The sequence below is a fragment of the Salvelinus namaycush genome, chromosome 24, assembly GCF_016432855.1.
Source record: "Salvelinus namaycush isolate Seneca chromosome 24, SaNama_1.0, whole genome shotgun sequence".
Lineage (NCBI taxonomy): Eukaryota > Metazoa > Chordata > Actinopteri > Salmoniformes > Salmonidae > Salvelinus > Salvelinus namaycush.
Window position 1 is genome coordinate 14,684,620 of NC_052330.1, and position 27,265 is coordinate 14,711,884.

At 41.9% G+C, this 27,265-nt stretch overlaps 2 protein-coding genes across 4 annotated transcripts in view; one reads left to right on the forward strand and one right to left on the reverse strand.

Annotated features, from left to right (window-relative positions):
• The window catches only part of LOC120019750 (inositol-trisphosphate 3-kinase B-like), a 40,045-nt gene extending 18,755 nt beyond the window's left edge, over positions 1-21,290 (reverse strand). Inside the window, exons 1-2 of the mRNA XM_038963178.1 lie at positions 20,894-21,290; positions 16,695-17,962 (exon numbers count right to left, since the gene is read on the reverse strand). Coding sequence (XP_038819106.1) covers positions 16,695-17,831 — 1,137 coding nt within the window. The 5' untranslated portion in view covers positions 17,832-17,962; positions 20,894-21,290. The remainder of the gene's footprint in view (positions 1-16,694; positions 17,963-20,893) is intronic.
• A 3,328-nt stretch (positions 21,291-24,618) lies between these two features.
• The window catches only part of LOC120019751 (atypical kinase COQ8A, mitochondrial-like), a 40,048-nt gene continuing 37,401 nt past the window's right edge, over positions 24,619-27,265 (forward strand). For all 3 annotated transcript variants that reach the window (XM_038963179.1, XM_038963180.1, XM_038963181.1), the window contains exon 1: positions 24,619-24,715. The gene's annotated coding sequence lies outside the window, so the exon portion shown is untranslated. The remainder of the gene's footprint in view (positions 24,716-27,265) is intronic.

Genomic DNA, 27,265 nt, shown 5'->3' on the forward strand with positions numbered 1-27,265 from the left:
AAAATGTCAGTGAAGACATGTTGCCAGCTGGACAGCACATACTCTGAGTACAAGTCCTGGTAATCCTTCTGGCCCCGTGGCCTTGTGAATGTACATCAGCTACAGAGAGTGAGATCACACAGCCGTCTGGAACAGCTGGTGCTCTCATGCATGGTTCAGTGTTGCTTGCCTTGAAGCAAGCATAGAAGGCATTTAGCTTGTCTGGTAGGCTTGCATCACTGGGCAGCTCGCGGCTAGATTTCCCTTTGCAATCTGCGATAGTTTGCAAACCATGCCACATCCGATGAGCGTCAGAGCCGGCATAGTAGAATTAGCGGGATTTCTTATAAGAGTCTGGATTAGTGTCCCGCTTCTTGAATGTAATCCATGGCTTCTGGTTGGGATATGTGCTGCCACTGTTGGGGTGACGTTGTCAATATACTTATTAATGAAACCAGTGACGGATGTTGTAAACTCCTCAATGTTATCAGATGAACCCTGGAACATATTCTTGCCTGTGCTAGCGAAACAGTCCGGTAGCATAGCATCCGTTTCATCGGAGCGCGACACTGGTACTTCCTGTTTGAGATTTTGCTTGTAGGCAGGAATCAGGAGGATAGAGTTATGGTCAGATTTTCCACAGAAAGGTGACGAGGGAGAGCCCTGTATGTGTTTCTGTGTGTGGAGTAAAGATAATGATGAGTTTTGTCGCCTCTAGTTGCACAGATGACATGCTGGTAAAAATGTGGATTTCAGTTTCCCTGCATTAAAATCACCGGCCATGGGAAGCGATGCCTCCAGATGTGAATTTTCTTGTTTGCTTATGGCCCTATACAGCTCCTTGAGTGCGGTCTTAGTGCCAGCATCGGTTTGTGGTGGTAAATAGACAGCTACGAAAAATAACAAGTGACATCAATAAGGGATCATAGCTTTCACCGGGATTCACCTGGTCAGTCTATGTCATGGAAAGAGCAGAGTTCTTAATGCTTTGTACACTCAGTGTATATTATCCATGTCCTTGTTCAGCCACAACTCAGAGAAACATAAAATATTACAGTTCTTCAGGTCCCGTTGATAGGACAGTCTTGAGCGGAGCTCTTCTAGTTTGTTCTCTAGTGATTGTACGCTTGTCAATAGAACGAAGGGTAGAGGCGGTTTATTTTCTCGCCAACGAAGTCTTATCAGAATGCCAGCTCGTTTGCCTCTCTTTCGCCGTCGCATCCTCTTTTGAGTCCCGGGGATTATGGCCTGGTCCGGAGTCAGCAGAACATCCAGAGCTGGCAACTCATTGAAGTAGAAATCTCCATCCAAATTGAGGTTGGTGATCACTGTTCTGATGTTTGGAAGCTGTTTTCGGTCATAGGAAATGATGGCGGAGACATTATGTACAAAAAAAGATCAGCATAAAAAAAAAAAACACAAAATAGCAGAATTGGTCAGGAGCCTGTGAAACGGCTGCTATCCAGTGCAGCGTCATCTTTTTCATGCACATGTATACACACATCCGACGTATAATCAGATAAGCACTTGCTTTCCTGGTGCTACTCCATCCATAGTGAGAAAGTAGTGTAGCTACAGTAAGTAGCGACTACAATATAACGGCTCCACCTAGTTCTGGTCAAAAGATATCCCTTAAAAAACCCAATCCATCATTAGTGTTGGAGAATTGTGAAACCATTCGCCCTTTGAGTTAACGGTTTAAAGAGAAAGTATCTCTGTGCTCTGTCATATTTCTGTGTGTTCAGATGAAAGGAGAGTGAGTGACTCATCTACATTTCTCACAGCTCAGCTCAGACACTGGGGGTTCTGGTCTGTATCAAGGTGGCTGATGGGAAACAGAACCAACCAGGCCGCGGTGGCTTGGGATATGGTTGGGAGTTATTAAAAACACATTAGTGTTTAGTGACCCTTTGGGTCTCCGGGACCAGGATTGAGAAGCACTGCTTCTGAGCAGTGTAAAAATATCCATGAGATTGTCTGAAATTGTCTGAAATTGTGAATTATGAAATGTGTAATGGCTTGAAATGTGAAATCTGAAAACTGGGAAGGACCTTAATAAATATACATATACAGTATACATATATATATTGTTTTATTAACACAGACCGACAGGTACTGGGCCACAGCACCGAGCCAACATGAAGGGTGCAGGGGAAGGGGGAGAGGAGCGGGGAGAGAAAGTAGACCGACAGTCCCCTCACAGACTGGAGAGACGGATTAAAACAAGTCAGAGTCTGGAGGAAGCAGTGGAGCCATGGAGATGAGGTGGAGACATGGGAAACAGAGGATGCAGGAAAAGTCTGTGAGACAGGAACTGACTGGAGTGACTGCTATGGAGGGATGGAGGGAAGGAAGAGGGAGGATGGGGAGGGAGGAGATCAAGTCAGGATGGGTGGTCAAAAGAATGAATGGAAGTTTGTGACAGAGAATTGTTATGCATTTATTCATTCAATATTTTCCATGCTGAATAAATAGGAGCACATGCACAACAATGCATAGCGGATTTAAATATATAAGCACTGCAGGCATAACTCATTTCTTCATATCTAAAAGCACTACAATTCAAATTTGAGGTACTTGTCACTGAATTCCTTTTACATCCAATGACCACTCAACATAACTTTCAAACCATGATAACGTTTTATCAGGACAGAGATAAGAACCATATAGAACACATAATTGTAATGGTAATGGTTTAATAAATGAGAGTAACACCTCTTTATACAGTAGCAGGAAACCACTATAACTTCAGTAGAATCTATCCTCTAAAGCCAAAGCATGTTTTTGTTACAGTACCTGCAGCTGTCTGAGGAAGAGGAGGATAGATGCTGAGACAACACCCAGCATAGGGACAATCAGGCTCCACATGTGAGAGACAAAAGACGACATGGTGACAGATGGATGGATGCTGCACTCTGGTTCTCCAGATATAGCTGCCTGCTATAATCAGAGTCTTCACAGGGGCAGGACAACCAGGCTTATGGCTCATTTGTTTCACAAAGCCACCTTGGAAAACCAAAATCAGGGCCATGCAAATGAGCTGGTATGACTTTGAGAGTGAGCACTTGAGAGGCCACCCGGCGTCCGTCCACACGGCCCTGCTGCCTGTGGCCGGGCTGAGTCTGTGTGTCCTGCTCGCCCATGCAAATCACTAGTTCCTCAAACACACAAATCACAAACATGTGGGAACTGCATAAACACGAGTTTGCTCAGGTTGCAGCATGTTAGACACACGTCAGGACAGGGTGGGACAAACAGACGGACAGACAAACACCCCGACCAACACTCAACAACACACAGTGAACATACAGAATCCCAGCTCTGTCTAATGTCAGTGTATTTATACTTGGCAAACACTTGGTAGTAAAAGAGCTGTGTTATCGTTGTTTATTTTCATATCCAGATATTATAACTGGCATTAAATCCATAAAACACACAGTGATTCTGTTAGCATGGCTCTTATAATCCAGATACAGCATACGGTTTAGCTAACTACAGTACTAGAATACATTTTTAAGTATGTGAGCTAACCACAGACACACAGAGAGAGAGAGAGAGAGAGAGAGGACAAATGCAGTCCATAATATATAGGCTATTTACATAACCTCCTTTCCTGAGGAGTCTCTGGGGTTGTCTTCAGAGAGGATCTGAGGTCACTGTGGTGGTGTGACGTATTTTGGGTGATTTGTCCCTGTGAGACTTCCTTTTCCTGTATTCCTGGAATGATGGATTCCCCCAACTCTACTACTCCTCTCTGGACTAAATAATGATCTCCTCTTAGATAAAATGTAGGAAGAACATAATATACCTCTCCTTATACCCACTCTGGCAGCCATGCCAAGCACTGCAGAGCGGTGTTTTGAGGGAAACTCTGACAGAATGATCAATTCAAGTGAAATCTGGAATTTCTTTATTGGAACAACTTCCATCATAGCATATTGTGGCCTGTTTGTGGAATATATTGTTTACTTTCTAGCAACATTTAATCTTTGATGGAATACTTATGGTACCTATGAAGTTGTGTATTATTTGCATTACATAATGAACCATTGTGTCCACAGACATTAGAGGCCATGCACTCTCTGTCATTAGGCAGAGCTGAAAAGGGTTTGATCTCGTACCACATGATAATCAGGTATTTGCATGCAGACTCAGAGACAGATTTACATGACTATACTACTGAGGAGTAGTTTCTGCTGTATCAATCTGTTTCAATTATGTTATTGAGGCCATTTTACATACGCAAATGATCTACTAAATTCGACAGAGGTTGAATAGATTTCTTTAGTTAAAGACATAAGGTCGTACCAGGCCAAACACCAGGTATTCAGATGAGTTGAGTCTACATCATTGGGTATCTTTGACAACGTCACAGTTGTGGGCATTGGTCATAATCAAACTAAGTTAGTTAAATGTTAAGGTTATGGGCAAATTGTCCTTCAACTCATTTGCAACTCTTATGCATACATTATCTCTATTTTCTCAGCCTGCTTTGTGCTCTCAAAAAGCAGAAATGTTACACACAACGTTCACTTCCAGATCGTGGCTCCCGGTGATGTGGTTTGAATGATTTGATCAGCCCAAGTTTCTGTCTGTACATCTAAACTCTTCATTTCACAGACAGGACAAACATTGGCGCCAACCTCACAGTCAGATAACAGGTAAGAAGACTTATATCAGAGTCTGCTCAGTGCAGTACAGCACAGCTAGCACCATGTGAAACCACAATACTTTCCTACTACCATATCCACCGTGCTACAGCAATGCACCCTGGGTAAACAATCACTCACCTAGTGCCAGGCATAAATAGAGGTATAAGCAAGTTGCCATTGTATCCTAGTTAAGGTTGCAAAGCGAGGGTATATTACTGGAAACTTTCAAAGTTTACCAGTGAACTACCAGAATTTTGGGAACTTTCAAGGACTCTATCACAAGACATCTAGTGGTACTTCAAACTATCACAGGTGTCTGTAATTATCTCTGACCCTCTGTATGGCATTATCACATAATTAAATAAGATGATTAAACATTTTAAAATAGAATGACAAAGCTGTAAAACATTCTCCTAAATATAAATCATCAACTTAGTGAATACCATTGGTGTTTAATATGAAGGTTTCAGCATTAAATATCATTTTTTTACACACTTGTATTTATTTTACTATGTCAATATGCAGGGGCGCAACTTTCATTGGGGACACACCCCACACCACATACACATTCAGAAATTGCATTTTTGTCCCGCTCTATTTTATCATTGCACTGTTATACCAAAAATGGTGTCAGTGTGCTTTAGGACCATGTGGGCACCTTAGAGCGGTTGGGTAGACTGTTTGGAGGTTTCAACCGGCTGGATTTAGGACACCACACAGCGTGCAGACAGGCTGTCGCATAAGACCAGCATGGGAGAGATGAACAGAGGCAGCTGATGTCTGTGTGTATGTGTTGCGCTTTTCTCCGAGTTGTAAAAGCAAGCAGAGCAGAAACTGGCTACTCTTTATTTGACTGATGTAGATGGCAAGGAAACCACTGTTTAACTTAACAGGAAAAAAAATCAACTAGTGTTTATTCTCAGTGCTGAGCTAGTAGTGTAACTGACATGTAACGTTAGCTTACTAATGTTTCATCCCCTCTTGACTGAGGTGAATTAGCTAGCTCCTAGCTACCACAGCCAGTTCAGCTCTAGCCTGTAGCTATCTGTCAGATAATGATATGAGGGGGCTATTATTGCTATCTAACAGCTGTTGTTTGTATGGAAATATTTTGTAGCCTTTCTGTCCCATTTCAACAGAAGTAAGTTAACTTAGCTAGCTTTCGCCAGTTGATGTACCGTTAGAGAGAGTGAGCTGGCCAAAGGTAGGTAAAGTTATTATTTTTGCCTCATTCATACTAGACCTGAATCAAATGATGAAACCAGCGGCTAAACGATTGAAGACCAATAATAATTTTTTTGTGCAATGTGAGTTTATTAGAGTCAGTATAGCAATGTAACGTTATTGATTTGTCAGTTTCCCTAGCTAATTCCCTACTTTTCACACTGAATCTGTAATTGCCATTCCTTTTGCCTCATCCCTCTCAACAATATATTTTTTTTCAATTCCTCATCAATACACGGGAATTTAATAGTTTTTACAGTCATTAATGGGTGCATGCTTATTAGTAACTGGAATAAGCAATTTCATAAATGTGTCAAGTGGAGCATCTGGTTGCTCCTCATTACACACCACAAACCAACAAATATTATTTACATTACCAACATAGGAATCACTACATAACTTATTGTATGACCTCTTATACACTATATTAGGCCCAGCCTTTGGAACTTTGGTTTTCCTACATCCGATGGATTTGGATACTGCTTTAAAGCAAATTTCTGCAGCAATAGTAAAGATGTGATCAATACATGTTGATGATTTAACTGTAATGTAACTACCCTGGTAGGTTGACTGATAGCCTGAACCAGGTTGCAGGCACTGCTTACAGTTTGAAGCTTTTTCTTGAGTGGGCAGCTTGATGAAATGCAATCAATATTTAAATCACCCAGAAAGTGTACCACATATATCACATACATTAACATTAGCATTTCACACATTATCCAGCTACTGACTGTTAACACTTGGTGGTCTGTAGGAGCTTCCCACAACAAACATATTTAACAATGATCTCTTACCTAGCTTGGTGACTGGGGGCATTTTTGCTTACTTTTTGTTGTTCTAAATAGAGACAGCTAGAAGGGCCATTGGTCATATTGGATTGTGTGGAAATGCAGGAAATTAGCTTTCGATTCCCCCCCAAAATACCCAAGAAGACTCGAGGCTGTGATCACTGCCAAATGTGCTTCAGGTACTGAGTAAAGGGTCTGAATACTTATGTAAATCTGATATCTGTTTTTTATATTTAATACATTTGCAACAATTTCTAAAAACCTGTTTTCGCTTTGTCATTATGGGCTATTGTTTAATCAATTTTAGAATAAGGCTGTAACGTAACAAAATATGGAAAAGGTCAAGAGGTCTGAATACTTTCCGAATGCACTGTATCTAGTTAAATAAAGGTTAAATAAAACAAATATTTAAAAAATGCCCTCCCCACTTCTAAAACCAAAGTTGCGCCCCTGTCAATATATATTTGTTATCAATGTCTTGGCTTCAAACTGGTGGCAGTTGTGAAAAAAGTCAGTAGTGGAAGAGTTTATTTAAAATAATAGCAGTGTCGATTAGATGTTTTCATCATTAATTAGGCTATTTTCTCTTGAACCATATGGTCTATCTACTAGAAACTCCTGGACAATATGGACACAGATAAAAATAAAAATAAATACTATTTATGAATCTTTTTTTTAAAGACCTATTCAAGTATAAATTACCAAAATTACAATATATTGCTATAGATTTTTCTGTTAATTACCAAAATTACAGAAGATTCCGGTAACTTTAGTAAATTACCGGTAGCGTTGCAACCCTCATCCTAGCACAGCAGGCAAGCAGCATTAATTTTGTTCTGGAGATAATAAATGTAGATAGTTGTTGATCAAAAGTAGATTTTGCTAATTTCGTTCAGGGCCTTTGACTTTGTGCTTCCAAATACATACACTGTGCCCTTTGTTCCTCAATCACATCCTCAGTACAGAAAGATCTGGTGATTTGTAGTCGAGCTCATGGCATTTGGATCTTATCACTTTAATTGGGATATGAAGTGCTCCTCAACGCATCAGTCACAGTCATTTAATGGACTGGTTCAGTGATGAGAATCACATGGCCAGTGCTGGAGGTAAATAGTCAAAATAGACCATAACAAAACAAACAACACAGCAGGGCAGAGGCCACGGGCAAATTCTCAGTATAACCTCTCAACAAACTTTCCACAGTCTTCATCCATCATAAAAGGCCCACAGATCCTCCCTTCTCCCGATAATCCTGTATGACTGTGCCATCCTACTGTGAATAAACCACAGCCATGATGGGTTGGGATTTGTTTACGGCCATTCTCAACATAGTCCATCCCAGAGAATATATGTCCCCAGTGAATACATGTCAAACACCCTATTATATTGCAAGACATTTATTTGTAGTGAATTAACCTATGTTTTGGCATCCAGTGTATACAGGGGCCCTGACTAAATTGTTTTTGGTGTGAAACATCTTCAGCCACTCTTCTCAGGACAGCCATGGGCCAGAAGATCTCTCTCTTTCTCTACCCCTCTCTCATCCGTCCATCCCTCTATCTCCATTCCAGCCATTCTACATACACGCTATCAAAAGCCCCAGCAGGTTTGTTAGTTGGGGACCGGAAGAGGCAGAACCGTATCGTGGGGAGAGCACGTAACCTCATTGCGTCGTGCTATTGTTCTGATAAAATAGACCCAGGCAGCGTTCTATATTGAGCAGGAGGAAAGGGATGCCGCTCTTCAGCGACTCCTCAACCTCATTGGTGTTGTTAAAGTTTCCACTGAACACAGCGCCGAGCACAGGGAGGAAGTGGTTTTTAACCCCTGAAGAGGAACCTCTGTCAGAGAGACAGGAAAGTGGTGGGGGCTCGTTGGTGGCGACAGTATTTTCCACATCTGCGACCAAAAAATGATCGAGTGACAAAAAAAGATAGATCTTGTGAAGATAAGAAGAAGACACTTTCCACTGGCCAATAAGATCTATGTATATGTCTGTCTGACCTTTATCTGAGAAAAGTTCAGGTCCATCCAGCCACTCTTCAAACACGCAAAAGGTTTCTGTCATATTACTGTATGGTATTGATCTCACCACTCTTCTACTAAATGAGGAATGAATTCACTTAAGTATACTTTCATCTCTAATCCTCAGGTGAAACGTTCTGTAGAATGTAATAACAGTGAACGTGTTAAAACTCTGCTTCCTATATACTAACCATGTGCAAAGCCGGAGAATGTGACCTAAGCTCATCCAGCTTTAGTCTTCCCACAGCAGCATCACAGCAGTAACCATACAGAAGCAGGACAGACAGACAGAGACCTAGCTCCACAGACAGACAGAGACCTATCTACTGGCAATGGGCCATAAACAAGGGAATCCTTTAACAGGCCTCTTCTGACATCATGCCTTCTCTTTATAATGCTGATACCCAGAGACATGTAGACATGTGGAAACGTGTGAAAATAACAAACCTGCAGTGAATACATGCACACAATACACTAGACTAGAGGACTCAATGTCCTACTTTTGTCCCATGCTGGGTAAATTACTTGCTTCAATGTAATGAGAATTGTTTGATGCACACAATTGCTGTTCCTTCAATAACAGTGAGATTTAGACATTCCAGTGAGCTAGCACCGGGGATAAGATTCATCTACTATACCTACAGATGTAGGATCTTAATTTGATCACCTTGTTGTTGCAGGAAATGTCCTGGACAGCAGGAAAGGCTAACTTGTAGTGTATTCAAGTTTTAAAAAGGCTTATAAAGTTTGTTATTTCCACTTTAACATTTCAGACAAAAAATGTATAAATCCCTTTAAAAATGTCCATTGGTTATAATCCACACAATAATCCACATTTCCTGTTGCTGCAGGATTATTTTCCTGCTACTTGAAACCGGTCAAATTAAGATCCTGTATGTGTATAGTATACTATGCTGGTAAAATGGGAGGTGGTTATAGACATAAAAGTCAAGGAGAGGCTGTGAATCAACTTCTATGAATCACCTTAAAGAAAGACATCTATGCAGAGAGCATCAAAGCAGCACCTCTCAGATTATTTACTAGAGTTCGACATGTCACTGTAGGTAATTGTGTGGCAGGCAGCATCAGCTATACAAGGGGATCCAACAGGTTTAGCAATTCTAAACACAAGGTTGTTGAGTGAGTGGCAATTACTCACAAACCATTCATAACACAACTGGCATAGATATAGAACTAGTAAGGAATCTCCACGACTAAAAGTAGAGTACAACCGCCAACACGCCACTTGAGAAATGCAATTGCCTTTCTATCTCGACAGAATGAGATAGCAAACAAAAACACTGTTTAGGAGTCCACTGATACTTTCCCTTTAGTGGGTACCCAACCAGCCAGGCTAAGCTCTCTGCACTGCCATGGAGTTTTAGGGTCAGCCTCATACAACCTAAAAGAGGGGGAATGTAAAAAGTGTTGCACTTCCTGTCTCATGCATAAGAAAGTGGGTCCCTCCCTCCTATCAGCACTTCTCTCTCTCTCACACACACACACACACACACACACACACACACACACACACACACACACACACACACACACACACACACACACACACACACACACACACACACACACACACACACAAAACCCAGCTGTTTGAAGCAGGCCTCGCTTGACGTCACATGGTCTCCCAGGCAACAGGCTACCACAGGGGTGTTACTTTTTCCATTGCTCTGAACCCTCAAGATCCTTCACCTAAATTAAAGTTCGCTTTTGGGGTATATGTGTGTGTGAGAAATGTGTGTGTGCGTATTTTGTTCACATAACCGCTGACGTCCCTCTCACTGAGTTCAAGGGAATGCATAAAAGCACAACAACAATAATATAAAAACGTGTCAATCTCTCTCATTAGAACTCGTCTGAAGTGTTACCCAGCTGTGTTGGTTCACAGCTGAAGGACAGGAGGTCATATGAAGCCAGAGTGAGTGTCACCATTCTGCTAATGACCAAGGCACCATAACACATCACATCCTGTTGCACAGGCACCACAACAGCATGTCCAGCCATGTGGTTGTGATAAGCCCCCTTCATCCTTCCTGTTGGAGACAGGAAGCTGCCATCACTAAATTCAGCCTTATTAGCTACCCAGCCCTGCCATCCCATGCATCATCAACAACAAGAACAACAACAAACTGCAAAAACAACAGATAACGCTCCATGGGGTTTCCAATGGGGAACCCCTGGATCTTCAGTCTTCCTGAGTCTGGCCATGCAGGACTATCCCTGGACTTGACGTGAACTTCAATTCGCAGACAAATATAAAGCCGGATGTCAGTTACAAAGAAACTACTGGCCACAGTACAAGACAAAGATATCATTCAAATATGTATATATTCTATCACGTGAGTAATAATATTTTAGATAGATAATTCGGACAACAGGGAGCTTTGTTGGACTACAACAGTCAGTCCAACTAATGACTAATGTTATTGCACCCCAGCACAACTTTTTGACAACGCTAGAGAAACACCTGACTGCACCACATTGTTGACAGCAGCTCCCCTGGGCACTTGTTGTTGTGCCTGTTGCAACAGGCAACCGCAAGCCTGCATCATCTGCACTGTAGTTCTAGCAAGGCTACACTGTGCTGTAGCGCGCAGGGCTCTTCCCTCCTCTGGCCGACACAGGAAAAGGAGACACCACCGTGACATGGTTCCAGATGGGTGTCACTGTGCCCGCAGCCCAGAGAACCCCTTCCTAATAAGCTCAATAACCCATGACAAAGAACTTGGCTAAAGCATTAGATTTGCATCCAGACTATAAAAAGCCATCTGAATGCTTGATAATATAAACAATAGAGCTATAATGACCTTTTATTAACAAATATATAATAAGCCAAAATACAGTACCAGACAAAAGTTTGGACAAACCTACTATATCAAGGCAAAGGGTGGCTACTTTGAAGAATCTCAAATATAAAATATATTTTGATTTGTTTAACACTTTTTTGGTTACCAAATTATTATATATATGTTATTTCATAGTTTTGATGTCTTTACTATTATTCTACAAAGTAGAAAATAGTCAAAATAAAGAAAAACCCTGGAATGAGTACTGTAGGTATGTCCAAACTTTTGACTGATACTGTTTAGTGATAAACTTGCTTTATTTTTTGTTGTTGGGATTGGGAAACCTCATTGGAGGCAGAGCAGACAGCTCCTGACTAAAGCGGCATCTTACAATAGGTTTGGTGCATAGCCACGGGAAGTAGTTCGGAGTTGGGGGTGCTACGAATTTATTTGCGGGGGAAGGGGGGTCGCAACAAATAATTTTCTCCCCCCAAAATATATATTTTTATTGATGAAATAGTGCAGTGCAACTGCCTTAGCTTCACAAGTAATCAGGTGTGTAGTGCTGGGGGAGCGTGAGGGAGCATGAAAATAAATTCTGATCAATTCTAAATCAATTCTATTTAATTACCACAAATTTCATGAAAAACGATAGAATGACAAACCAAATAAATATGTAGACTACAGCAGCCTAGAGGTGGGTAAATAGTGGTTTCTTCCCTTTCTTCTGGTGAATTATGAATAACTGTAGGCTACATGTGTGCAATGCAGAGGCCCATTAGAGGCTTGACAACTTCAGAACGTATAGAAAAAAGAAAAGAAATCACCTGTGTGCCTTGATGTTTATAAAACTCCACCGATCTGCTCTTGCGCAGTGGAACCCAGAACGATATGTGACCACTTGGTTACAGCGGCACCATTCTGCAGAGGACACGCAAACCAGAGTGGCCACTGTAAAGCCCAAGTTGCTGTAGCTCTGCTTTGGATCTTTAACCTATATTGACTATTGGTTGAGACGCAGGGCCCGTTAAGGTAGGCTATGTCAGGGTGGGAAATTGGAAATGTGAATTGGGCCAAGTTAGGTAATAATGCTTTTAGGTTCTAGTTCATTGAGAGACATGAATACACCACACCAAAAGCTTGATTTTATTGTCATGCCTGTTCTCGCTCTTCCTCCCCCTGACGCTCGAGGGCACCAGGCTCCCCAGGATTACGCAATCGAGTCACCATCAGTACGCACACCTGCCTTTCCCCGTCACGCGCATCTGCGCTCATTGGACTCAGCTGAACTCTATGACTTGTGTTATTGCCTTCCCTATAACTGTCTGTTCCCTAGCTCTGTTCCCTGCTTCGGGATTGATGTTTGTCATATGTCCTTGTTACCCGTGTGCTGACGCTGCTCCTGTCATGTTCTTTGTACCTGCTTCTCCTGTCCGGCGTCGGTCCTTACAGAATCCCAAAGCCATTACACGAAGCATTGGGGAGTACTGGCGTTCCGGTTGGTGGAGACGTTGGTTCTGGGTCGCCGCCGATGGAACCGGGGTGCCTAGCCAGCTCGTCGGGCTTCCACGCACTAGCTGGCTCGAGAGGTTCCTTGCCCCGGTTGGTTCGGAAGGAGCCCATCCCACGTCGGGACTCAGCCGGATCGCCAGGTCTTGTTCGCCCAGCCGGCTCGTCAAACTGTCACGTCTCCGTCGGATCATCGGGCTTCCACGTTGCAGCGGGATCGACAGGCGTTCATGCCTCAGCCGGCTCGCCAGGCTCCCACACCCCTGCCAGTTCGTCGGGAGTTTACCCCCAGCCAGCTTGCCCAGCGCCCATGTCTCGGCCGGCTCCCCCAGGTGGGACGCTGGGGGGGGGGGTACTGTCACGCCTGCTCCCGCTCTTCCTCCCCCTGCCGCTCGAGGGCGCCAGGCTCCCCAAGATTACGCAATCAAGCCACCATCAGTACGCACGCCTGCCTTTCCCCGTCACGCGCATCTGCGCTCATTGGACTCAGCTGAACTCTATGACTTGTGTTATTGCCTTCCCTATAACTGTCTGTTCCCTGCTTCGGGATTGATGTTTGTCATATGTCCTTGTTTACCCGTGTGCTGACGCTGCTCCTGTCGTGTTCTTTGTCCGTTCCTGAATAAATGTTTGACTCCCCGTACATGCTTCTCCTGTCTGGCTGAGGTCCTTACATTTTATGGCTGTTTTAAAACAAATTTCCTGCAATTCTACGTAATAATGATTTATGTTCACTACTTATGTTCATCCATTGATTTGATGATTAAATATCTGCAAATAAATTATATGAATTCATAGTTCAGCCCTCTGTTTTTTTTTATTCTGTAATAGGGTATATTGTAACCATGTGTTCAAGCTAATCAAATCAAAGTTTATTTAGCGCAGTCCTTTCAGCACCACGAAGGGCGCTCCAATCGTTTAAAATAACACTCATCAAGATCTGTTGCCTACGCCTAATAGTCCTCATCACTTATTATTATTATTATCATTACAGAAGATCCTCACTTCTCACAATGGTGCTCGTTTAGTAAAGTTGGATCAAAGCTGAATCAATGTCTTGCAAGATCACATAACGATTCATTAGAATTTAATATAACAGAACCGAATAGCATAGCAGGCCTATAATATTACTGTTCCACCAAAACACCTAATTTGTAATGACATTTTAGGATGGTTAGCTGAAGCTGAATAGTCCCCAAAAAATGATCACGTGCCAAAACTCAGAGCCACTATGCAGGATATACATTATGCTTTGATTGAAACAAAATTCAAGAACGCTTTATAGTTTGTTAACATCATCTGCTCTAATTCGCTCATGAAACAGTAATTCAAGAAGATCGAAATGCATGAAACTGATTGAGATCAATCAAATGATTGGCATGCAGATGCAGTTTCACCGGTAAAACGTAAATAATTATCATTCATGATTGACAGTGATGATGGCCTATTTTGAAATGAGGTATGCCTAATTTGGTGTTAGGGTACTAAAAATACTGTGCCTTCGGAAAGTATTCAGACCCCTTGACTTTTTCCAAATGTTGTTACATTACAGCCTTATTCTAAAATGGATTAAATACATTTTTTCCTCAGCAATCTACACACAATACCCCATAATGACAAAGCAAAACAGGTTTTTAGAATGTTTTGCTATGCACTGTATAACATTTTCTTGAGACAACGTGTGTGAGCATTGGGAGACGTTGCAATTGGAGGATGCATTTTAATCATGTTTTATACAGGGCTCTCCAACCCTGTTCCTGGAGAGCTACCATCCTGTAGGTTTTCATTCCAACCCTAATCTAGCGCACCTGATTCTAATAATTAGCTGGTTTATAAAATGAATCGGGTTAGTTACAACTGGGGTTGGAGTGAAATTCTACAGGACGGTAGCACGCCAGGAACAGAGTTGGGGAGCCATGATAGGTTACTCAATAGGCTGCCGGTACAAACGTTGATTGAGGAAATGATGATATCATTTACATATATTTTGCGCTCCGTCATCTAAACAAATAGAACCTCACCACTGCAAGTAAAATCTGTGGTAGGTCTGTAGCCGGTGGTGTCTGTATGCCACTTTCCATCCATGGAAAGTAGCAATAAACTGCTTTATAAAATAAAATATGCCCTTTCCAGCTGGGTTAATTTCTCCTGTCTGCACTCCAGACACCTTATCCACCAATCTGAGCTCACTGCAATATATCAATTAATTATTATATCCATCAATCATCATCAAGTAGCTTGCTAAGTGTATTTTCTCTTTTTCTGGGATTCACACTTTCCTCAGACATAGGCCAGTAAAAGAGGACTGCCTCCCTGTCATGGATACATAAAGGCAACACATTCCTCTACAAAGCAAATCAATTACGGTGTAAACAGCCTTCACAAAACCAGCACAGTTCCATTCACTTAACTTCAAGGCTATCTGGGCCATCTAGACCTTGCAGCTGTGCTCTGCATTCATATATTTATTTTGTTTGCTATGGTCAGCCCAGATGGGCACAATGAAGTGTTTTCTCCCTCTGATTTACTTGTTTATCCCAGACAAGACATCACATGGATCTCCTGGCACACCTCCCATACAGCATGTGGAACACATTATCCTCATCCTGCCACTTTAGTCTGCCACTGGAGGCCTGTGTCTGTGTGTGTGCTCCAGCTGCAACCCAGCAATGCAACACTGTGATGGCGGTAATCAGTGACGCATCTCAGACATAAGGTCAGAGTCAGACGTAGACAGGCCAAGAAGGTTTTAATGAGATGACAATTTCTCACAGACGATTTCCAAGATATATTGTAATTAATATCTCAGACCACCCAGCAGTAGCACACTCACCACTAATAACATTTATTGGTCCTAACACTTAGGGTAAGCAAATCCTGGTGCATTGTTCTGAAGCAAACTCTTCCCTTAACGTACAGATGTAAGATCTTAAATTGATCATCCTGTTGTTGCAAGACATTTCCTGAACAGTAGGAAATGCCAACTTGTAATGTATTTTGTAATGTATTTTGTAATGTATTTTGTAATGTATTTTTAATGTATAATTACAAAGGCTTCTAAAGTTTGTAATTTCCCCTAAATATTTCAGACTTTAGTTGCCCTAACTAAAAATGTGTCAACCCCTACAAAAATGGCCATTAATTATAATCCACACAATCATTTGCATTTCCTGTTGCTGCAGGATTATTTTCCTGCTGTGAGAAACTGGTCATATGAAGATCCTACACCTGTATACACAACCCCTCATTTATAAACCTTGCCAGAAGCCTTCTCTTTGAAGACCGTCCAACAGCGGTCAGAGTCATAGCGTCTGAGGCTGACAACGGGACACAGAAGTACCTTTGTTAGCGAGAATGTCAACCGTTATTCAGGGAGGAAGCGGACCGGTTTGTTGCAAGAGCGCCGTGTGACAAAGAACTTGATGAAGAGAGGCCCTCTAGCAAACTTACAAGTTAATTTAGAGATGGGAGTGTCACGGACCTACATATGCCACTTAAATGTCTCAAAACAGAATTTCCCAATTATCTAAAAAGCTTTCTTAAAACTTTTATTATTAACTTCAGTCCCTATTTCACTGAACAATAAACTAAATGTTTTGGGTAAAATTAGATTTCTATCTATCTACCCATTCAATGTGAAAGAGAAGATACATTGATTAGTGACAGACTAAATAATGAATGAGTTTGTTCCTTAATAAAAAGGAGTTACTCACAGCTTTCTGCTGGGTGTTAAGGAGGGCAGGTGACAGTCCCTCGGCTCTCTCCGGGTCGCTGGAGATGTCGTCCTCTGATTCCTCCCAGGAGGAGGAGAAGCCTGTGGAAGAGGCTGAGGAGGAGGACAGCTTCCTCAGGGCTCGGGATGACCTGGGGCTGTGCTGGGGCTCGCTGCTCGGATCACAACCTTCTCCCTGGGCCTCCATCCCGTGGTCCGTTACTATGACGGCTGGGATGGTGGTCCCCACCTCTGGGCAGCTCCCCTCTCTGTCGGCCCAGGCCGAGGCTGCTTGCAGCTGGGTTTCCGTTGGCTCCGTTCCTGCCTTTGTAAGGCAGGTCTGGGCCCTCTCCGCAGGGCGCTCACTGTCGCTGCCTGCCAAGAAGCTGCCAATCCCCAGTGAACTCGGGGAGTGACTGCTTGCTGAACTGTCAGCTTCGGACCAAGTTCCTGCTGATTTCTTCACAAGCAGACTTCCCTGTTCCGTATTTGGGTCAGCCGTGCTATTTTCTATTCTGCCATTCCCCGTTACTCCCTGCTCCGAGCGGAGACACAATTTCCCATTCTGGAGTTCCTTGGGAATGCTTGGAGAGCAGTCTCTCTGTGGGGGATTGAGGGTGGGCACCTGGGTGGGCTGACTGGCCTGGGAGGCTGGGCCTGTTCTGCGTGGGGCCCTAGGACTGCGCTGGATCTCAGCGTTCTGAACCTGGGTGCGCAGGCCAGAGATCTGGGCCTCGAACAGACCCACCTTCTTGTTGACCTCCACATTCAGGAGCTCTCGGTGGATCTGCAGGAGCTGCACTGTGCGTTTCACCTCCCCGTTTGGGGCCTCATCATCTCCGTTGCTGCTGAGCCGGCGGACACGGTTGCCCACGATCACCCCCAGGGTATCAGGGTGGCGGCAAGGGGAGCGGGCCCTGGGGCTGCTGGGGCCTGGAGAGGGGGGAAAGATGAAGGAGCCCCCAGGGGAGCCAGGACTCAGGCTGCTAGGGCTGTAGGGGCCCCCAGTCACCAGGAGTTGGCAGTAGGTGGAGCGGTCTGGCACAGGCAGCACAGGCCTCCCAGTCCGAGGGCTGCTCTTACTCTTCAGATTGTTGCTATTCATCATAATCAGACTGCTCAGGGCATAAGCAGCCATAGTATCAGACTGGTACTGTCAGTATGGGCTCCCATCTAGCTCTAGTCCTGGTTGGTGCTCTGGCATCTACACACCACCATAGCATTTGGTGGGGTATGTGAAAGGAGAGGTGGAATTTCCTGCTGAATCTTCTATGGAGGAGAGTTGTTGGAGAGGAAAAACAAAACATAGTCAGTAAAAGCTTCAATAAAGGCTGAAATTATATGACTTGCATTTGAATGAGAATAACGCTTATTTCCCACACTGTGGAGTGTGGACTAATGAGTGTGTAGCTTTCATTTTGTTCTAAAAATATGACCCAGAAAATCCCTCACAAAGGTAGCATTCCTTCCCAAGGCAAGGCGGATTACTTGCCTATACAAGATACAAATCAATGTTGCATGAAATAGTCATGTGTTTGCTTTTTCTCTAGCTAAGAAAATACCCAGAGTTTAACTTTTGTTACTTAAAATCTACTGTAGGTAATGAGACACAAGAATAGATTTACTTGTTGCCATTAGTCTTAGAGAGAGATTCACTGTAGCTCTCTACCGTAAACGACATGTTCCTGAAAAGGAATGATACGGCTATTTGGCCTTGCTCTTATATGACGTGCTTGTCTACTCAGTTTTCTTTTTAATCTAGGGCAGCCCCCACATTTTGTCTGCGAAGGAGGTCCAGCAGCGTTTGAGGAAATAGAGTTTTAAGTCTTCTGCTAGACAAAATACAAAGTGTATTCCAAATACCTAAAACATATGCTTCTGAAGGAGAACATCCACACGGCCATTTATGTCTATGCTTCAGTGAGACAGAAATGGGATTAATAGCGTAATACTTTCAGACTGCATTCCTGAATCTTTATATCACATAACGTTGGTTTAGTTAACCTGTGACACAAAACAGTCAAAACAAATAATCCCATAACAAGGCTTGTAGGCTATTTTGAGAGTGAGTAAGCATATTGTGACTGAGCTCAAATGTAGGGATCTAGAAACAAGTATCCCACTGGGCATAGATGTCAATTCAACGTCTATTCTACGTTGGTTCAGCGTAATTACATTGAAATGACGTGGAAACAACATTGATTCAACCAGTGTTTGTCTAGTGGGATACTGTTACTGTAGGTTAACTGCAGTGACTAGAGTCTCTGGAAAATATGTGAATAATAATAAACATAAAAGACAGAAGGAAAGATTAAGTATAAGCTACATTTATATTAAATACTGCAAGATTAGTGTTTCAGGGGGCAGGCAGAGAGGAACACATCAAGTATTCCCTTTTAAGGGAAAAGAGCTGATGCAAGACATTTAAGAAGTATTGTTTAAAGGGCACCCTGGATCAGAACCCAGAAAATCATCACCCCTGCTGAATGTATGTTACACAAACAAAACATTGACTTAACATTTCAAAACGAGTCCCTGTTAACTTTACCAGACAGAGTTGGGCTTTGGATTTTCCTATGAATGGTTCTAAATGAGTTTTAGTTGCTTTGAAAATGGCACACTTGTCTATATTCTGCACAAGCCCACAGTAGATCTATATCGTTACACTGACACACCATGGAACAACAATTTATTACCTTATAGAAAATACTACTGTTCACCTCAAACTGAAATGGTGGTTAACATGTGGCATAATGCTTGAATAACAGCTGCAGTGTGGCTCCCCACACAAGCCTCCCCAGTCCCAACCATTTGGAGGCAGAGAAGAGGAGGAGAGCCAGGCTAGAGATGTCAGCCAGGTAGCCTAGTGGTTGGAGTGTTGGGCCAGTAACCAAAAGGTTGCTGGATTGAATCCCCGAGCTGACAAACCTGTTGTTCTGCCCCTGAACATGGCAGTTAACCCACTGTTCCCCGGTAGGCCGTCATTTTAAATAAGAATTTGTTCTTAACTGACTTGCCTAGTTAATAAATAAAGGTTACATTTATTTAACAGGTATTGACAGGCACACCACTGTGCCTCTGGCCAGGTGCCTGGGGACAGGTCAAATTCTGACCAACTACTTAGCTTCTTTCTCTCCCAGTCAGACCCACACCTCTCAGAGGCAAAGTAGCACTTCCAGCCTCTATAGAGGGAGTAGAACCTGTGATGGTTCCCATGAACTCTCCATCACCTCCCTGGAACTTAGTCAGCATTGACTAACTCAAATTATTGTCTCTCTTTGTATGACCGGGCAACAAAAAAATACAAATGCAAACAGCGCAAATAGAAGAAAAGAAACATGAGGATTTGCCAAAGATAAATCGAGTCCGTACAATAAATGGACTGCGGTGGCTGTATTTCATTGGGACTTGATTGAACTAATATTCAATGATTTACAGGTTTGTTTTGTTTTATTTATATATATTGTTTAACTTTGACAATAATTGGTTCATATGACATAAAGCAGATTCTCTCCAGTACAATAACTACATATCTCTGTCAAACACGTGGTAATCTATAGCTGCATGTGAGCTTTACTGCAAGCTCAACTTGCCATTGTTATCAAATGCTTACTGGGCTTGGATCATTACCATCATGACATTCTTTAGCAAATCCACATAAATATTTTAGCTAATCTAATAACAAGAAGAAACCAAGAGAAAAAGTGCAGTAGTTTATAAGCCTCAACTATCATTAGTAACATTTTCTCTGACCTTCTTTGATACAATAGCAATAATAATAAACATATGTATCATTGTTATTGTTAATAATATTATTATGATCATTATCATCAGCAGTATCTGGGCTATATCCTTACAGTTGTTGTAACAGAGTTCCAAAATTGTTTATACATTGTAACAACAAAGTAACAACTTGTTTCTGCGGTTACTCTGTCATGTTCAATCAATATGATTCAACAAAAACTGTTCGCTTTTTCCCTTGTTTCCAATAGCTAAATACAACAGTACCTCATATCACTTGTTTATTTTTCACATTACTATCTTGGTGAGCAGTGTGGGTGTAAATAAAGGCTAAAAGCTGTTATATAAAGAACGTTATATCTAAATAGCTTTAACCAACGCAATTCAATTCATTCTGACAATTTGCTTGGAAAGTTTAAAAAAGACACGAAACAGACGCATTGGAGATGAGTGTCTTACCTTGTACTAACAGACACCTCGTCCTAATAGAAACCCCTCTATGAGTTCTGAAATATCGAACGGGTGGCTGTCCGACCAACCATCAAATCCGATGAGAATTTGTACAGCACAAAGTGCTATCCAGCGCGTCTCAGAATATTCAATACCTGTTGAGCGAACTTCACACAACACACAATCTTATTATTTCCGGACAGGCAAAAGGAAGGCCAGTTCTCCCAGAAATTAACTTTTTCTCCCGCTGCGTGTCCAAAATACTTGCTCTTTATGACCCTTTGAGTTCTTCAACACGTCGCGTAGGCGTAGTAGACTACTAGGCTGTTGTTTGCTTAGTGTAGGCTACTACAAAAAGCAGGAAGGAAGTAGACACAGACAGTCATTACTACGCAACAAACAGCTTTTCTCCCAATTGCCTAGCAGGGAAGAAAAAAGCTTGATACGCACACAGCCTTGAGATGAGACGTCACCGACGTTGTTTTTGGTTGTTTTTGTCTGGGCTAGTGCATCTGGATTGGGTCATCACATAATAAAACCTAATTGGAGTGAAATGTATTCGATAAACCCAGGATCATAATAATAAACGATAATGTAAAACAATATAACATTTTAGTAATATTAGTGATCTGATATTATAGTCACATGACATTCTGCATGTTGGTGAAATGTTGGTGAAATGTGAAAGGTGAAATGTTACCTGTCACTACAACGACATTATATAACTTTATGGAGAATTGATCACTGTTCAATCAAACAGTGTTTTATTTACTTTATTCTAGATTTTAAAGCAAACGTTTTATTGAATACATATTATATAATATTATAGGACTACCTACAGTAAATATTAGCCTTTTTATATTGAGACTATCACTTCCTGCCCCTGCTCTTAACATATCTTTAGCATATTGCTATTTACATGGCTCTAGGGGAAAGTGTTAATTTCCCTAATGGCCCTTATCAACCAAATCAGACCATACATTAATAATTCTACCTTGCTGTTTTGTAGGCAAGTTGTAAAACATTTTTCTCACAATTGTTATTTGAATAATTCATAATTAGTTGATCATTTATGTTACTCAATGTGATATCAATAACCATTTGAACCTTTTTGGAAGCCTCTGTATGACCCTTCAAACGGCATTGTGCAGAATGAGTGTGAAACAGATCTCTGTAAAATTCACATACTAACTTATCTATTTCGTAAATTCAATCAGTCATTTGCTGTAAAGCAGTCATTACTCACCCATTAAAATTCTAGCTCATGATTGTGTAGATCAGCGGACAAACCAATGACCAATGACCATTTAGTAGAAAGGAGGGAAGTGTGTCAGCTGGCAGACTAAACTGGATGGAAAATGCTGGTGGCCTTTCTGATTTGAATGAGCTTGGTTCCCTGATAGGTGGTATGAAAATTAACTTTCCAGTCCCTTGAGATTTCAGACCAGGTTAGGTCATTGTGGCCCTCAAATTAAAATGATTGCCTCATGTTTGACAATTGTAGTGTCATCAGCATTTAACAATGTCTGTTAATGCACAATGTCCAACAACTCAGACACTTTTATGAAGTTAATAAAGAGAGAAGATTTACACAAGCTTTAGACGCATAGTCACAGATCTACCGTGGTGTATACTTCAGTGAAACAACTTAAGAATAGTAATCTCTGTTGCCAAGACAGAAAGATTGTATTAAGACACAGTATATAAACACTGGATCATTGGTTGTGGGGGGGGGTGGTGAATGTTTGCATATGTACCTGTGTGTGTGTGTGTGTGTGTGTGTGTGTGTGTGTGTGTGTGTGTGTGTGTGTGTGTGTGTGTGTGTGTGTGTGTGTGTGTGTGTGTGTGTGTGTGTGTGTGTGTGTGTGTGTGTGTGTGTGTGTGTGTGTGCGTGTGTGTGTGTGTTTGGTTTTACTATCCTTGAGGCCAAAAGTCCTCACAAGGATAGTAGAACAAGAAAGCATTTGGACAAGTGGGGTCATTTCAACAGTTCCCACAAGGAAAAATGATATTTTAGGCTTAGGGGTTAGGTTTAAGGTTAAGGTCACAATTAGGTTTAGATTAAGGGTTAGAGTTAGGTTTAGGGTTAAGGGTTAAGGAAAATACGATTTGAATGGGAATCAATTGATTGGTCCACCACAAGGATAGTAAAACAAACGTGTGTGTGTGTGTGTGTGTGTGTGTGTGTGTGTGTGTGTGTGTGTGTGTGTGTGTGTGTGTGTGTGTGTGTGTGTGTGTGTGTGTGTGTGTGTGTGTGTGTGTGTGTGTGTGTGTGTGTGTGTGTGTGTGTGTGTGTAACCTCAGTGTTCCCTACAACTGAGTCTGTGTCATGTTTACCTTACAAGTAGTCAGAAATTAACTGTATAATGTGTGTGTCTGTCATACACGGACATCAACATCATGAGTACTTTCTAGGCCCCATAAGGAGGGAAATCATGAGGTGAACTTTGAGATAATAGCCCTGTGTGTCAATAAAGACCAATCACATGGAAAAACTATGGCTGCGAGGCACTACCCAGATCTGTTGTTCACTGAGGTAGAAAGAAAAATCTATATCCATCCCTGACCTATGCAGATGTTGGTGGTTATCATTTGTCAAATGTCAAGTAAAGTCCACTGTACATGGTCTCTCATTTAAGTCTATTTTTATCAATATATGTCATGGAGGGTGACTTTATCCTGTGAATGATCGAATAAAGAAATTAGATCCCAGGAGAGGGCCTGTGATTTCATTTCTCAACTACCTGACTGATAACCATATTGATCATAGGAAATTATATCAATCAACAACAGAATATTGTTAATGAAGCTGTTATGGCTACTGCATAAAAAAAAGATACAGATGATGCAACACTATAAATATACTACATACAAATATGAACTGAATGAGAAGTGAGGTCAAATAAATGAAAAAGTGTAGTCCACTCATAAATTCTTCAAGTCCTTTCTCGCTCGCCTATATTTTCCACAGGTGATGTAATTTGCCAGTCACGTACGCCATCGCGTGACTGATATTGGTACGGCAAATGTGTAAACGTTTTTATAAGAGGACATTTTTGAAAAAATACTAGTAGGTGGTGGTAAATATTCACATAAAAGACATGTCTTTTTACAGCAATTTAAAAAAAAATCACTAACCAACCAGGTATATAATTTTACGATATTTCTGTAGTATAACTAATAAGAGCAACTGATCATCTTTGACTTGTTACTCTCTATTAGCCACATTTAGTTTGTGAACTCGGACTTTAACACATGGTAGAGCAGGTCTAGCTATTCTTTTAAATATCACACTATTCAATATCTTTCATGTCATGGATTCTCATGTATACAATTTTGTACATTTTTACAATGTAGCTTATTTATAAGGGTCGTCACTAGTTACCACAGCCACAATCTCATAATCCCTCCTATTTGTACAATTTCTCTTCTTAAACATTTATTTTAAACCTAACTTTATGCCCAACCCTAATCTTTTTTTCCCCATGCATTTTCACGATATACCCAATTTTGAGTTTCTGGCTGTGCTATCTAGTGGAAACCACAGCTAAAACCGCCCTTATAACAGGATTCTGACTTTTCATTGGAGAGTACAACCTTTTCTTTGACAATTGACCAATGAAGGATCAGTATTCAGCCACCACCTCTTCAAAATAGACCGCCTCGCTCAGTACACGACCAATAGAAGATGTTCAGGGGCGGGGTAAAATGCCTTTGACAATCACGGTTCTGAGTTGGTAAACAGCTTTGACCTCATGGTGGAAGACACACTGTTAGGGGACGAGGCTGCATAGCATTGAAAATAAATCCAGACATTCGTAATTACTGGCGGTAAGTGGGTTTTTTCTTCTATGACAAGTGTTTGGAATAATGGAATTAATACATATTGCTTCTTCCTGGTTTGACAATTTGGACAGTGCATTGGCGAAAAAACGACGCGTCTCATCTGCCTTAACGTGACCTAGCTAAACTATGGCTAACGTTAATGTTATCAGAGTAACTAGCTGGATAGCTATCCGAATGTCAGTGAATACAGCATGTCTGAAAAGTGTAGTTAGTTAGTTTACTGACATTTCACCGAGATATTGAATGCAAATCTGATGAAATCCAAACATTTTAACTCATGATGCAGTATAAATCTTACAAAAAAATAGAAGCAATACAACATGTACGGTAACTACAGGCATCAAACTTTCACGTGCATGCATGATCTGATATCTGGTGTGACATTTAGCCGACGATAGGTAATTCATAAGTGCTAATTTCTGCATATATTTAAATCAGCTTGTAGAAGTGAATGACGTCTGTATTTTGAGAAAGTAAATGGGCAGAGTAATCATGAGCATGAAGAAGAATCGTTTGCACTGTGTTGGTAGTTTTGCCTGAAGGACAAAGCTCTCAACGGTCACGAAGGGTTAGAAGAGGAGCTTGCTGGCCCATAAACAAAATTGTGTTCCAGCGACAGCTGTGACACGTTCACACTACATGCCTGGTTATTTTCAAAGCGGAGGATACCTACAAGTGTGTGTCTGCTAATGGGCTGCTTTACCTTATTATTATTATTATTATTATTACAGTTTGTCCTTTACTGTATCATTGAAATGAAGTGGATAGGCTGCTACGCAATTACTCTGTACAGTGTGAGGCTCTGTTTATGGCCTGCAGTTAGCTTTTCAACAAAGTTGTTCAAGTCCTATACTTGACAGTTTTGTGGCTGCATGACTTTAATGATAAGACCTTGAATCGTACAGTACAGGCATTAAATGGCGTACTGTAAAGCAGACGTGACAAGATTAGATAGTTTGCTTGATTGGGTTAACTTCTGCATTCTTTTAATGGTTTAACTTTTCTGGCAAGTATTCTTATCAACTGTTGCTTTTATCAATGTGACCAATAGAGCAAGCAGTGACCTAATGCAATCATATCCAGTCATAGCTGCAGAGGACATGTCTCACGTTGATTTTGGTGAAGAGGCCATTGTTGATGTGCAGAGCTAGGCAGCACGTGGGTTCCTAGATTGGCAGGAAGGATAGGAAAATTGTGCTGAGTTGCAGTGCATTCGGAAAGTATTCAGACCCGTTGTCTTTTTCCACATTTTGTTACGTTACAGCCTTATTCTAAAATGGATTAAATTATTTTTCACACAATACCCCATAATGACAAAGTGAAATGTTTGCAAATGTATAAAAATAACAAACATATACCTTATTTAAAAAAGTATTCTGACCCTTTGAGACTCGAAATTGAGCTCAGGTGCATCCTGTTTCCATTGATCATCATCCATTGATCATCCTTGAGATATTTCTACAACTTGATTGGAGTCGACCTGTGGTGAATTCAATTGATTGAACATGATTTGGAAAAGCACACACCTGTCTATGTAAGGTCTCCCAGTTGACAGTTCATGTCAGAGCAAAAACCAAGCCATGAGGTCAGATGAATTGTCCGTAGAGCTCAGAGACAGGATTGTGTCGAGGCACAGATCTGGGGAAGGGTACAAAAAAATGTAATATCGGCCTCCGTCATTCTTAAATGGAAGAAGTTTGGAACCACCAAGACTCTTCCTAGAGGAGGCTGCTGGCTAAACTGAGCAATCAGGGGAGAAGGGCCTTGGTCCGGGAGGTGACCACGAACCCGATGGTCACTCTGACAGAGCTCCAGAGTTCCTCTGGAGATGAGAGAACGTGCCAGAAAGACAACCATCTCTACAGCACTCCGCCATTCAGGCCTTTATGGTAGTGGCTACTCCTCAGTAAAAGGCACATAACAGCCTGCTTGGAGTTTGCCAAAAGGCACCTAAATGACTCTGACCATGAGAAACAAGATTCTCTGGTCTGATGAAACCAAGATGGAACTCTTTGACCTGACTGCCAAGTGTCACGTCTGGACGAAACCTGGCACCATCCCTACGGTGAAGCATGGTGGTGGCAGCATCATGCTGTGGGGATGTTTTTTCAGTGGCAGGGACTGGGAGACTAGTCAGGATTGAGGGAAAGATGAACGGTGCAATGTACAGAGAGATTCTTGATGAAAATCTGCTCTAGAACGCTCAAGACCCCAGACTGGGGCAAAGGTTCACCTTCCAACAGGACAACAACCCTAAGAACACAGCCAAGACAACACAGGATTGGCTTCGGGACAAGTCTCAATGTCCTTGAGTGGCCCAGCCAGAGCGCGGACTTGAACCCGATTGAACATCTCCGTAGAGACCTGAAAATACCTGTGCAGCGACGCTCCCCATCCAACCTGACAGAGCTTGAGAGGATCTGCAGAGAAGAATGGGAGAAACTCCACAAATGCAGGTGTGCCAAGCTTGTAGCATCATACCCAGGAAGACTCTAGGCTGTAATCGCTGCCAAAGGTGCTTCAACAAAGTACTGA